General features: G+C 36.2%; 1 protein-coding gene across 1 annotated transcript in view; it reads left to right on the top strand.

Moving 5' to 3' along the window:
* Nucleotides 1–13,987, top strand: part of Spt6 (transcription elongation factor Spt6) — a 54,025-nt gene that overhangs the window by 39,834 nt on the left and 204 nt on the right. Inside the window, exons 34-41 of the mRNA XM_080175685.1 lie at nt 8,617–8,842; nt 9,464–9,594; nt 10,016–10,069; nt 10,840–11,054; nt 11,389–11,568; nt 11,813–12,038; nt 12,358–13,039; nt 13,194–13,735. Of these exons, the coding sequence (XP_080031811.1) occupies nt 8,617–8,842; nt 9,464–9,594; nt 10,016–10,069; nt 10,840–11,054; nt 11,389–11,568; nt 11,813–12,038; nt 12,358–12,688 (1,363 nt within the window). The 3' untranslated portion in view covers nt 12,689–13,039; nt 13,194–13,735. The remainder of the gene's footprint in view (nt 1–8,616; nt 8,843–9,463; nt 9,595–10,015; nt 10,070–10,839; nt 11,055–11,388; nt 11,569–11,812; nt 12,039–12,357; nt 13,040–13,193; nt 13,736–13,987) is intronic.

Below are 13,987 nucleotides of genomic sequence, written 5' to 3'. Positions count from 1 at the left end.
AAAGGCTGAAGAAACCAAGACTGAAAGTGTCAAGGCTGAAAGTGCCACGGCTGAAAGTGCCAAAATTGGAAACACCGAGACCATCACACAAGAGAAGAACAATGAGGGTCAACAAACCCAAGTCACTGTACAAAACACACTACCTAGATCACAAACACAAACAAGTGAAAACATCCCTGAAGAGGAAACTGAGGGAGATGCAACAGAAACTGAACCTGAAAATGTTGAAGAACAAAACAACATGGAACAGGAAAACCCTGAGCAAGATCAAACAAAGAAAAAGGGAAGACCAGCAAAGAAATGCAACAGCAAACCACAGATTGCAATACTGAAGAGAGCAGAAAAAGTTCAAATCAAAGTGGACGGAGAATGGAAAAATGCACAAGTGATCAGCAGTGGAAAAAGATCAGGGAAATATCCAAACTGGTATAACTTTTCTCTAGAGGATGGACAAATTATTAGTGATGATGTAGAGAATCTGGAGCTGAGAAAAGTTGAGGAACAAAGAGTAGAGAGGACTGAAAGAGAAGATAACTCTGATAGGAACCTACATGAAGAGATATTGGCAGTACTAGTTGACAAAGATGACACCAACACTCCAGAAGCTCTAGAAGCTAAACAAAAGGAGTTGGATAAACTACAAGAATTTGACACGTATGAAGTGATAGAAGATGAAGGACAAGAGTATATCACTACACTATGGGTGGTTACCAAGAAAGGAGATGAGCTGAGAGCAAGACTCACAGCAAAAGGATTCCAAGAATTACAAGAAGTACCAAAAGAATCTCCAACAATGCACAAGCACACTCTCAGAATCATTCTAGCAATTGCTGCAACAAACAAATGGAATATCAGTGCAAGTGATGTCAAGTCAGCTTTTCTTCAAGGAAATGAGCTAGACAGGATAGTCCTGGTAAAACCCCCAAAGGAGGCGAAGCTACAAAAGAAGTTGTGGAGATTGAGAAAATGTTTATATGGATTGAGAGACGCCAGTAAGAAGTGGTATGAGAAGGTGAAACACAATCTGGAGAAGTTAGGATTCAAGAAATCAATCTATGACTCCGGACTATTCTTCTTGACAAATGACAAAGGAGAATTGGAAGGCCTGATTGGGATTCATGTGGATGACTTCATTCATTGTGGCACCAAATTCTTCAATGAAGTAGTACTGAACAAAGTACTGAGTGCTTTCAAGATAGGCAAATCTGAAACTAACAACTTCATGTACACAGGATTCATGTTGAAACAAGATGAGAATGGAATCAACCTGGATCAAGACAAATATGTTGAAGGTGTCACTGTGCCCAAGATTGAAGCAAAAAGGCTCAGTCAAACCACAGACAAGATGACTCCAGAAGAACTGACTCTGATCAGACAAATGACAGGCGCAATAAACTGGACAGTGAGAGCCACAAGACCAGACCTGGCATTCGAGTTGATTGAAGCATCAACAAAAATGCAGGGTGGAACGGTAGCTGATCTCAAAGCTGCAAGAAAGACTCTTGGCAAGATGAAAGATATCTCCAGAGTAAGAGTTTCAGATCTCAAGGATCTTGGAAAAGCTGAGATCTGGGTCTTCACAGATGCCAGCTTTGGCAATCTCAATGATGGGGTAGATAGTGCACAGGGATACATCATGTTTCTGGTAAATCCCACAACTGGAGATTGTGCTCCATTGGAATGGAAAGCCAATAAGATTCAAAGAGTCACAAACTCTACACTGGCAGCTGAAACAATGAGCCTCACCACAGGGATTGACGCGGCTATAGCCACCAGATGGGCGCTGAAAGAGGTACTTGGAGAGCAGATGGATTTCCCCATAACAGCTATCATTGACAACAAAGATGCTTACACTAGCATCCACAGTGCCACAGACGTAGGTGAGCGCAGACTGCGCAGAGAGATAGGCATGGTCAAGCAGTGGTTGGAGAACAAGGAGATCAGGAAACTGGTTTGGGTTCCAGGAGATCTGCAAGCTGCAGATATCTTGACAAAGAGGGGAGTAAACCCCAGAAAAATCATGGTTATTTTGCAAGCAGGAAAGATCAGCCCTGAATACATCAGAGCTATCCAAAACTAAAGAGAAAAACAACATTTTCAAAAATTTCCTGAAACCATGGTTTCAGAGATCCCCAAGATCATCAAATTTTTATTTTTTTTACAAAAATTTTCTTTTCAAAAAATTAAAACTGTTACTTGAAAAAATTTGTCAATTTAGAATATTTTTCTATACTTTACAAATCCCATATTAAAGAAAATAAACTTTTTTTACCAAAAATAAATAATTTTTCTGTTAATCTCCGAGTCGCTTTAAATCCTTATACAAAAATGATTCGTTATAATCAAAAGACGACATTATCAAACAAACAAAACTACATCGAGTAGAGCTGTACCTTGAAATTACCGGAAATTCCCATATAGAAATCGGTAAATTCATATCTACAACGCAACACCGCAATATCAAATAACGCGGCATTGCGCTTTTTCAAGAAAATATATACGAAAAGCGGAAAAAGTTTTAGCCAGTCGTGTTTTAATACTATTGGTGGATTGATCTAAAGAAAGTTAACAAGTTATGTGTTTTAATTCAATTAAAGTATCAGTTTCTGAGCTTTTTAACTGTGTAAGACCACTGGAGCTTATTCTTCCAAGGTAGCTATTTTCAAAAATTCAGTTTTTATCAAGTTTTTATAAAACAGATTTTTTTCTGTACCCGGGTCATTAATTTACAAAAATTGTATGTTTTTTTGTGTCAAAACATTTATTATACCGACGAAAAAAAAAAAAAATATCGCATATATCCAAATTCTAAACACCGATACATCTAAATTCATTTTTCTCACTAACATAAAAAGTATTAATCAAGAAAAATAATTCTGTTACCAAAGTTATTAATAGATTATGGCATATACAGCCAATAGTTTCCAAAATGTAAGAATCTAAACGATAAACACTTACAGCTCCGATATCGTAAAAATTGATTAAATTTATAACTGCATAATATCTATAATGTTTTACAAAGTTTTTTTTTGGGATTTATTTTCCAAACATATGTCCCAGAAATGCATAATTGTAGCAAGTAGGCACATTGCCGCGATAATTTATCTATACTTGTTTTTTTAGCCAATAACAATATAAACCTTTACAAATGTGTAAAAAATGTTAATAATATTATTTTCAAACATACTGACTAATTCTCAAATTTCAGTATGTCGAAATCAGCTGATGCATGGGCCGATGAGGCAGTAGAGGCAGCCCGCGTCGAGGTCGAGGACATGGACCAGGGAGATGCCAACGCCAGCCAGGGAGCAGGAGAGGACGAGCCGCTGAGAGTCCATCTCAGTGACTTTGAGATTGAGCAGTCACCGCATGCCTCAACGCGTATTCTCTTCAAAGTGCCCGAGGAAGAGTCATTGGACGAGTTCATTGAGGCCACCCTAGACTGGATGGAGAGGGAGACCAGGCCTATGTGCATCTCGGTGGACGTGTTCATGAGGTGGTTCATGGAGGAGACGAACGAGGCCCTCATGGCGTGTGTCAAAACGCTCACTGAGGCGGCGATCTCGGGTGGACTGCATCGTATCACGTTTTCAACGATGCGATTTGTCCCCGATTACGAACGCCATTGGTACACCATTGGTGAGTTAAACAATGAGATTCGTACCTACACGCAGTCCATAGGGGAACAGGCATTAAGCTTACATAAAGCTTTTATGTCTCCCCAAGAGGGCGTGTTAGCGTGCTTTGCAGCATGCTATGCTGAGTTCTTTAATAAGAGCTCACTTGGGAAAACCCCGTCGGAGCTGGCTGTTCAGCAGGTGCTAGGATGGCTGGTGATGCATCACAAACACGCGTACATCCACAAACGCAGGCCGAAGCAGCGTAACCTGATCCCGTTGCCCATGCCGTTGCCGCTCTCCATGACCAAAGAATGGGCGGAGGATGAATACATGGTGCGTCTACTCAAGTCACGCGGCTTGTTTAGAGGGCGCCGCGCACGTAGCTCGAGCAGGAAAAGCAACACCCGGAGGACATCACACAGGACATTGAGCCGCAACCGCGCGGACTCTGTAGTTTCAGGCGCAATGCCGCGAGGAGGGAGAAGCCCGATGTCTAATGGTTGTTTGGAACGGCTGCTCCACCAGGTGATGAAGTCAGGGAGGACACGTGACAACTATCAGCGCGAGCGCGAGGTGAGCAGGGTTACCGGCCGCATTTCGTCCCTTTACAAGGACAAGTGCGCAGAAGTCACTGGGTTACGGGTGGAGGTAGAGACCATGAAGCTCCAACTTGACTTGCTCCGTGAACAGCAAGAAGGAGAAAGTGCATTAGAAGTCAATAAGTTAAAATTAGAGGTAAAGAGGTTGCGTGAGAATGAGAGATGGCAGGATGCTTCGTATGACCGACTGTTCAAGGTCAAGGATGCGCTTTATCACGACAAGCTCAGCCTGGAGGAGGAGTTAGAAAATCTCAAGCTTTCTAAGAAAGAAAGGAGGCAAAAGAAGAAGGACAAGAAGAGGAAGTAAGAGTAGTATTAGAGAATATACTATTGCAGGTCTCCTGTTGTGTTGGCCCAAGTCCCACTCTTCCCTTCTACTGTGAACAAAGAATCTTATTTTATTGTCATAGTTATGTTGCTGATTTATTAGTAATAATATGAATCTATTAATATGTACCCAATAAAATAAGTTCACATTTTAATCTGTGTATTTTATATTTTCATATATAAAGAATCCTATGAGGTTTTAAATATGTTTCTACAATTGTTTCAGTATACTTACAATGCCTAGAATATGTCAGGGTTTATGCAGTGCAGCTGCTCTATGATCAATTAGGTACGAACATTTCCAAATAGACCACTTTTGTGGTAATTAACAGGTGTATTATAAAAAATAAATTCAATAATATCTTAAATTTTCATAGAACAAAAATATGTAGGTAAAATATGTGATATATGTATGTTTTTAGAACTTATAGTTTAAATTTATGGATTTGAAATATGTGTTTTATAGATATAGTTTAAAGAATTGAACAGAAAATGATATGCAGTTGACTAATTTCAAGTCTAAATGCACTTTGTGCAACTAACCTGTAATAGATTTTACAATAATTTTTTTCAAATTCTTTATATATCTACTTAGGTAAATTTTCCGAGATATCATATGGTGTTCAGTTTAGGATTAAGAAGTCTTATTTTTTGGTATCTTCAGTTTTTAAAGAATAAGAATCAAATATAAGTATAAAAGTATTTGTATTTGTATAAAAAGTATTACGAAAATAGTATATTATCTATAATACAAAGTAGAATGATGTCTGTCTGTCTGTTTGTCCGTCTGTCTTTTAGAAGCTTAAGATCTCAGTTACCACTGAACCTATTAGGTTCTACTCTTCAGGGAATATTTTTAAGCTATTTTCTTGGGGGGTGGGACACTTAAAGCTTTTTACTTACTACTAGGATTAGCGGCTTCGCCCCTATCCTCTAGAGGATTTGTTCCCTCCTTCATAGGATCGTTTGTTCATAATTAGTAAAAAAAACGAAAAAAAGATATTGTGATGATTTTTTTTCATTTAGGCCCCACCCAGCTTATTTGCATTAGTTTACAAAAATAAATTAAGGGGTGGTTGTTTTCTTGGGGGGTTGGGTTTTCCGCACTCGAAGAAAATAGCCTAAAGCCACCACAGGACCAGTAGATATATTCCCTGAAGAGTAGAACCGAATCTGTTCAGCTATTACCAAGATCTTAAGCTTCAGACAGACAGACATTGTTTTACTTTGTATTAAAGACTAGTATTTTCTGAGATCTTTAGCATTAGACAAAATAACCCTATATCCTATTACTAGCGGCTGCGCCCCTAGCATCTAGGGGCTATATATTCAAAGAAATATGAAATGTCAGAAAAATAGCCTAAAACCATACCCAGACTTATTTCTAAAAACGAATAGCCTAAAACCATCTCAGGGTATGTAAGAAGCTTTACTGTAAAGGAGAACCATATCGGTTCAGCGGTTAGCTAGATCTTTCGTTACAGACAAAAAAGCATAAAACACTTTATATATTAGGATATGTATAATCCTCTAAATCCTTTTTTTTTCTGTAGCGAAGAATCTCGTTAACTGCTGAACCGACATGATCTGGGAGAGGTTGTAGGCTATTTTCTCTGTCCTTCCATATCCCTTCGAGAACCTGTATTCAAAATGGTAGAAAAATAGCCTAAAACCATCTTGGTAACTGAGTGAAGTTTCCCTGAAATTGAAATCAATCGGTTCAGAAGTAATGAAAATCTTAAGCATCAAACAAAAAACTTACTACTTTATATAATAGGATATACTTAGTACGTAATAACAGGATGTATGTCTGTCTAATTGTTTGTTTGTACCGAAGGCTCTCTCTCAACCGATATGGTTCTCCTTTACAGGGTAGCTTCTTATAGGTTCTGGGAGAGGGTACAACCACCCTCCCAAGAGAAATCACTCTTAGAAAAAAAAACCACCCTTCCCCTATTTTTTCTTTCTTTTTAAAATTGAAAACAGAAATGGGGGTGGTCTAATCCACCCCCCCCCCTTCTCACTAGAAAAATTATTAGCGAAGCTACTCTATAAATACTTTCTCAGTCCGTTATGCCATCGGAGAAACGTGATTTTCTTAGCTCTTGTTTTTTTGATTAAATAAGTTCACATCCTACATATTTCCATTGAGATTTATCTTTTGGTTGGGGTACCAGATCTATTCCTAGATTTTCAAGTTTTTGTGATTTTCTCGACTCCTATTCAAGATAGATGGCTAAAATTTTCAGGAAATAGATAAATTCACATTCTACATATTTTCAAAAAGTTTCTTTAATGTTTGTCTATTTGTTGCAGTGCTAGATCGATTCCTAGATGTATAGGTTTTTATGATTTTCTCTACTCATTTTCTTGATGGATGGTTGTAATTTTGAGGGATTGTATAAGTTTTTATTCTCAATACTTCCACTTTGTTTCATTGAGATTTGATTATTGGTTGGGGGGCTGAATTTATTCCTAGATTTTCACGTTATTATATATTTTTAAAAAGGTTTTGTGATTTATTTGAATAAGTTAAATGTTTTTTTTTATGACACTACTCTATGCCTAGTTTATTTATTTTCCCAGATTTCCATCCATAACTTTTGAGCTTAGCTACTTAAGGATGTTGTCATCCTTGTGTTTTACTTTTTATTTTTAAATAAAAAATATAAAATTGGGTGTTTGAATTCAACTCCCCCTTAATCAAGTTTCTCTAGAGGCCTCTAAGGGCGTAGTCGCTGGTCCTTATAATAGGATATACTTTGTACATAACTAGCGGCTTCGCCCCTAGCCTCTAGGGGCTTTGCCCCAAGAGGTGATCAAAAAAAGTGTAAGGTGAAATTCGTAAAAAAAAAAGAAATAAGGACCAAGGAAATCTTTTACAAAGGAAATCTTCCACAAAGGAAATCTTCTACAAAAGAAATCTTCTACAAAGGACTAAGGATATCTCCTACAAAAAAAAGGACCAAGGATATCTCCTAAAAAAAAATGGGGGGTTGATTTTTTTTGTTTTTTGGGGGGGTGGCCCCAAAAAATAGCTTAAAACCACCACAGGACCAATAGGTATATACCCTGAAGAGTAGAATCCAATCGGTTCAGTGGTTACCGAGATCTTAAGGGACAGACGGACAGACATCGTTCTACTTTGTATTATAGATAACAGGATGTCTGTTTATTTGTACCAAAGGATCTCGCTAACCGCTGAACCGATATGGTTCTCCTTAACAGGATAGCTTCTCATAGGTTCTTGGAAGTTTTATAACTATTTTGGGGAAGAGTATCACCATCCACCCTTCCAAGAGAAATCGACTTTAGAAAAAAATTACCTCCTCCCCCCAAAAAAGAACTTTAATTGCTCACTGATTTTTTATAGTTAAATTTTTCCAGATGTCTATATAAAACTTTAGAGCTTCGCTACTTATGTATGTTGTTATCCATGTTTTTTACTTTTTCTTTTTAAATCTAAAATAAAAAAAATTGGGTTATTGAATTCAACCCTCCCCTTCTCAAGTGCCCCTAGAGGTCTTTAGGAGCGTAGGCGCTAGTTCTCTTTAATAAAGTAATAGGATATCTTGTGTCTGTCAGTCCGCTATGGTCCGTTATGGTGTTTCTTCGCTAGTAGACTTAAATGTTTTGATAATAGGTAACTAGGAAAATATAAACATCATTTTTATTAGGAATGTACGTTTTGTACGTTTTTTTACTTTTTTTATGTACGTAACGTATTTTTTGTGTGTACGTTTTGTACGTTTTTTATTTTCAAAATTGGCTGGCCAGTCTGAATATTTATTTTGTTGATTGTTGGGTTAAATTCATCATTAGTTAAGTATACTAAAATTGTATATGTTAAAAAATGGTTAATGGAAATTATTTTTATTGTCCATGTTTAATTTGGCGTGAAAATTCCCACCTTCTATCGTTTTTCATCACTATAACTATAACTATCCAGGCATCTTGGGAGAGCGGGCTTACTAATGGCACCATAATAATTTTCAGTAATATATTACCTCCCTGGTGAAGAAATATCAAAAAAAAAATGTTCTAAAAACTAACTAATCATGTATTTTTAGACCAAGCAGTAAGGGTAAGGATCACTTGACCGTGACTTGGAAGGTGACGGATAACGTCTACCAACACATTGACGTCGAGGAGCGCGGCAAGACCAACGACTTCTCCCTCGGGTCACAGCTGATCATCGCGGGCGAGGAGTTCGAGGACTTGGATGAAATTATCGCCCGCCATGTGAATCCGCTCGCCGCAAATGCCAGAGAGCTTCTGGGTTATAAGTATTATCAGGAAAGAATATGTGTGCTTAATTTTTCGTAGATTTTTTTTATGAAATTTAAATTACAAAATTATTCAATATATTTTCTAGGGAGGTAATTGACTGTAAACTATATTGATACCTAAAGTTTAATATAATAATATCTTTTTTTTGCCTTAAAAATCTTTGAATATTTTTTTATCTACAAACAGGATAGTGTTCGTAATTGGGGAATGGGAAGTTCTTTAATTTATCGTCCATTGACCTATACTGTATTCGTGCTTTTATTAGATTAAATATCTTAATTTTGTCTTAGATAATATTTATCTATTAATATTAATCTTAATAAACACTGCAGGTATAGTCCTTAAAAGACATGGCACAACAAATTAATACAGTTTAATTTTTTTAAATTCATTTAATTCAATCATTGTAATTGTATATTTGTATTTTTTACTTCTTCGTGTAAAACCAGCTGTAAACAACAACTGAATTATTATGGTAATTTCAGCTGATTTTTCGTAATTTTAAGGGGCATCGCTTCTTAGTAAAGCAATTTTTTTTATCTACCCTACCCCCCAAATATTTAAGATTTTGTCGTATATTGGCTATACTTTATTCCTAACTTAAAACACATATTGAATTGTCAACAGAGTTTTGAGTCTAAGACAGAGGCAGAAAGTTGGTTAAGAAAAGAGCGCGAGGCTAACTCGAGCAAGATTCCCTATTGTATTTATCCAAGCAAGGAGTGCCTGGGCAAATTTATGCTTAGCTATGCTTACAAGTAAGTTCATTCATTGTTAAGGGATCTACTTTGTATTGTTTGACTGTCAGTTTAAGATTTACTGTTGCTGTTTACGTTTTTAATGATAGCCCACGCAGCAAATGCAAACAAACAAGGATGGCAATATTCATAAGAAGGGGAGCTAATTAAAAGCAGTCCAACCTCCATTGTTGTGTAAAACTTAATTATGCTATTGTGTTAGGAAGAAATTTCAGCCTTCTATCTTGAATAGGAGCTGAGAAAATCACGTTGTCCTCAAAACACTTCAGACAGTCGGACATTTTGAATTATAGAGTAGCTTCGCTACTAAAAAGGGAGAACTTAATATTACCGAGCGAATGTTTTATTACTGTTATATTATGGTGTTACATACACAATTTTTTTTATAGGTTTTATTTTTAAAATTTTTCTTTTTTTTCAGGCAAAAAGTACGTCATGAATACATCTCAATAACACCGGATGGATATAGATTTAGGTAGGAAGAATAGAGATTTTGAATCAGATTTTTATCACAACATGCTCTTAGACTAAACAGACTTCCGCGGATAGTAAAAAATATAAGATTAATACTAGTTTTGTTGGCCAATATAACTGAGTGTTATTAGTTTCATGATTTTTATTTCAGCAGATACTAATCGATTTCGAAGCCATACAGGAATAGTTATTTCTCTCATCGTATTATAAACGGCTTTCCGTGGATATAGAATGTACAATTATAAGATTTAAACCAGTTTTTTAGCCCCGAGGTGCCGAAAGCACAGGCTAAAAAACTGGTTTTAATCTTATGGTTGTACATTTTTATATTCGTAGAAAGCTGGATATAATACGATGCTAGACATAGTTTTTTCGTATGAATGAGAACCGGTTCCTATCCACCGGATTCGAATGAATACGAGAAAATATGTACTATGTATTTTCTCATATTTAAAGTTTGCATTCTAATCATTTACAATGTTTCGAGCTCTCTTAAGATGACAATTTAAAACTAAAGTTAAAATTAGATTTAGCGGGTTTGTTTAGGATTTATATCAAGCAATTGTACCTTATTCTTAATAAATTGTGTAAAAATTTATGTATTTAAATAACAACTTCAAAGAGGATTTTCTACTAATAAATTCCATATCCTTAATATTAAGTTTAATTACATGGAGAATTAAATTAAGACCATACGATTTATAAAATGAAATATTTACATTATAGTTAAGTTAAAAAGAATGACAATATAAATCTCTTTTTTTCTAACAGACGACAGAATTTTGACAACCTGAACGCCATGATCAAATGGTTCAAAGAAAACTTTATGAAGCCCATCCCCATCACGCCGAACATGGGCCGGCGCACGCCGTACGGTTCATTGACAGGCGGCACGACGCCAGGAGGCGGAACCACAGGGCGGCCAGGTATCACACCTGGAGCCCTCAGCCTGGCGGGTGGCAATACACCGTATGGTGGTACTCCAGGTAGCATTAATTTAAAAACAGCAATTTCTTAACAAATTCATTGCTGAGTAAAAATAATGACAATTGAATTATATAACTGAATGGAGAAATGATTTTTCATGTTTATGACAAAAATTACAAATTAGTTCACTAATATTTAACTTATCTCTAAGAAATCTCTAAATGTACTTGATAAATAATCACGTTATCCATATAATGATCGTTTTCTCATAAACACAAAAACAACCAATGACTAAGATATGAGATTTTTTTCAGACAACGGTCTCTAAAGCAAAGTTTAATTGACCCAATTTAATTATAAGTTCTCTTTATTTTAACCTTATTTGATATTTAGGAAGCCGATATAACAGTAACGCTTACACGCCTACGGCCAACACACCCTTCATGACCCCTGTGGCCACCACGCCGGGCCAGGGTCCCTCCAACACCCCCCGTGGATATGGAGCGAGTGGGGGCACTACGCCCCGCGGATATGGGATGACCCCGCGCAGTAATGCTGGTAGAGCTACACCAGGTATGTTATTCAGGGATAGGACAATTGAAATTTAATTTCTAATTCTAGACCAATTGAAAATCTTCCAATTCTAGAACTGTTAAAAATCTTATAATTCCCTTTTTACAAAATTTTGTCTTCTTTTTCCTTGGGTAGTATTTCATTTCCTATATTTCATGAAATGTGGTTCGTCGCTAGCCTTTAAGGTCAATATTACTTTTCTTATGTCTTTTGCTTTGTTTGAAACGGACTTTTATTGTCTTAGGTCAAGCCTCGCCTGGACCTGGCGCCGCCTACAAGGGTCGCGGCAGCAATGCTGGAAATGCCTGGGCCGCAGCTGCACAAAGTTGGGCGGGCGGCAGTGGTAGAGGCGGCGGTGGTGGCCGCACGCCCCGACTGGCAGAGGGTGATATAACCCCGCGTGGTCCACATGTGGGTGGAGAAAATACTCCTTCGTACAATAGGACTGGTGGCTATTCCACAACACCGAGGTAAAAAATTAAGCGCATTTTCAGTATGACTTCGAAACCGATATATATAGCCGCTTGTTAAGAACCGGTTTCCAGTCACACTGAAAAAAATCATGTACCATATCGTAATGTACAATTTTGTATCCGCGGAAAGCTGTGTAAAATACGATGCGATAAGTAACTAAACTATATTAATCGTTGAGAATCTCTGCTGTTTTCTGTTTGTGTTTGTGTAGGTTTGTTTTATAGTTAAGAGAAATGTGCGGTTGTTATACGGAATTTAACAGTTGAGACTGGGATGGAGTAAGGTCTGATTTTTAAAATACTTTACACAATTTAGGTATGAAGATAAATCACGCGGCACCCCACAATACAATTCCGGCCGTACACCCAACCATTACAACAACAGCACAAGCTCAACCAGCCGACAAACTCCACAGTATGGTGGTAGTGGTGGCCACAGGACACCATCACAAACCGGCGCCTCTTCCTCCCACAGAACCCCACAATACAATCAGCATAGCAGAAGTAGTGGGGGTGGGGCAAGTAGTTCGAGAACGCCGAATTATAACCAGGGCAGGAGCGGCGGCGATGGACGGCGGGAACCAAGTAGAACACCGCGCACGCCTCGCGGCCAGTATGGCGACGCTACGCCTTTGTATGACGAGTAAATATATATTAGTTATCGCGTAATTTAAACTGTTTCCCAAATTTTTCTATTTTTTGTGAATTCTCGTTTAAAACGAGTTTGCAAAAGTAGTAGTATTCAGGAACAATGATTAAGATACTGAAAAATTAGTAGAGCTAAGCAGATAAAGATTATTTAATAAGGTCTCAACTTTTCTTTAATTTGTATATTTCATGCTGTTTTTCTACTATTTTAATGTTTTTCAGAATTTAAGTCCTTGTCCAGGAATATTAGAACAACAACAAAAATCATATTATTTATTATAATTCCTTATTTAATTGTGAATTTAATCATATTTAATATTATAGAAGCTCATTTTCGGGAAAGGGAAAAGGTTTTTAGTGAAATAAAAAGTTTTTAAAAAAATATTTTAATCAAATGTTTACAAATGAACAGTTTAAAAGAATAGAAATTAAACTTATACATTATTTTTCATACAGCTGTTAAACTTAGTAATTAGTAAAGTAACTACATTTGATATTATTAAGGTTTAGGATAAGTTAAAATATTAAAAATGTGTATTGTATTATATTTACTGTACCTCTATACATTATGTTTTTGAAGCACATGTGCTGAATATTACATAATTCCCTAAAAAATCTTTGAAATGCCTACTTTCTTTTTGTATGTAAGTAATAATAATGTAACTTAAGTTAATCTCATTTAAATTGTGATGTTTAAAAACCCTAAATTATTTTTTACAAAAACAACCACAAAACATTGTTTAAAACGGTGACTTATGCCTTATTTTTTGGAGTATTGTTTTTTTTTTATTTATTGAAAAAAAGTAAACAAAGATTAATTTATTGTAAACGTATAGAACATCAAGTTTTTTTTTGTTAATTATTATTAAACAATTAGAAATTAAGGTTTGTTAAATATTTATTCATTAAGCATAATCAATTTTTGGTAAGATTTTTTTGTATGCTTAAGTATGTTGTATGTAATAGTTAAGCCAAATACTTATAGGATTTTTAGTTAATAGATTTTTATTTAATACTTATTCATTTTTTTAAGGTGGGGGGGCAAGGTTAAGACCGTAATCAAGGATTTTCGTGCACTGCATAGAATGCTGTCATTTAGTTTAGTTACCTAATTCTATAACGCTATTATTTATGTCCTATTAAAACTTGAGAAAATTCATCATAAAAGAATGATTTTATCTTTTATAACCTATCCTCTCAGTCCAAAGATAAAGCCTATATACCAGGTTTACGCAAATGTGTCAGAACTCCCCCCCCCCCCCCTTGTTTTTTTAAAAGTGCCATTGTTTCCTTGATTA

This window comes from Acartia tonsa, chromosome 11 (genome assembly GCF_053477335.1).
Source record: "Acartia tonsa isolate MP-2025a chromosome 11, ASM5347733v1, whole genome shotgun sequence".
Classification (NCBI taxonomy): domain Eukaryota; kingdom Metazoa; phylum Arthropoda; class Copepoda; order Calanoida; family Acartiidae; genus Acartia; species Acartia tonsa.
The sequence above is the reverse complement of the archived record's forward strand: the minus strand, read 5'-3'. Positions and strand labels throughout refer to the sequence as shown.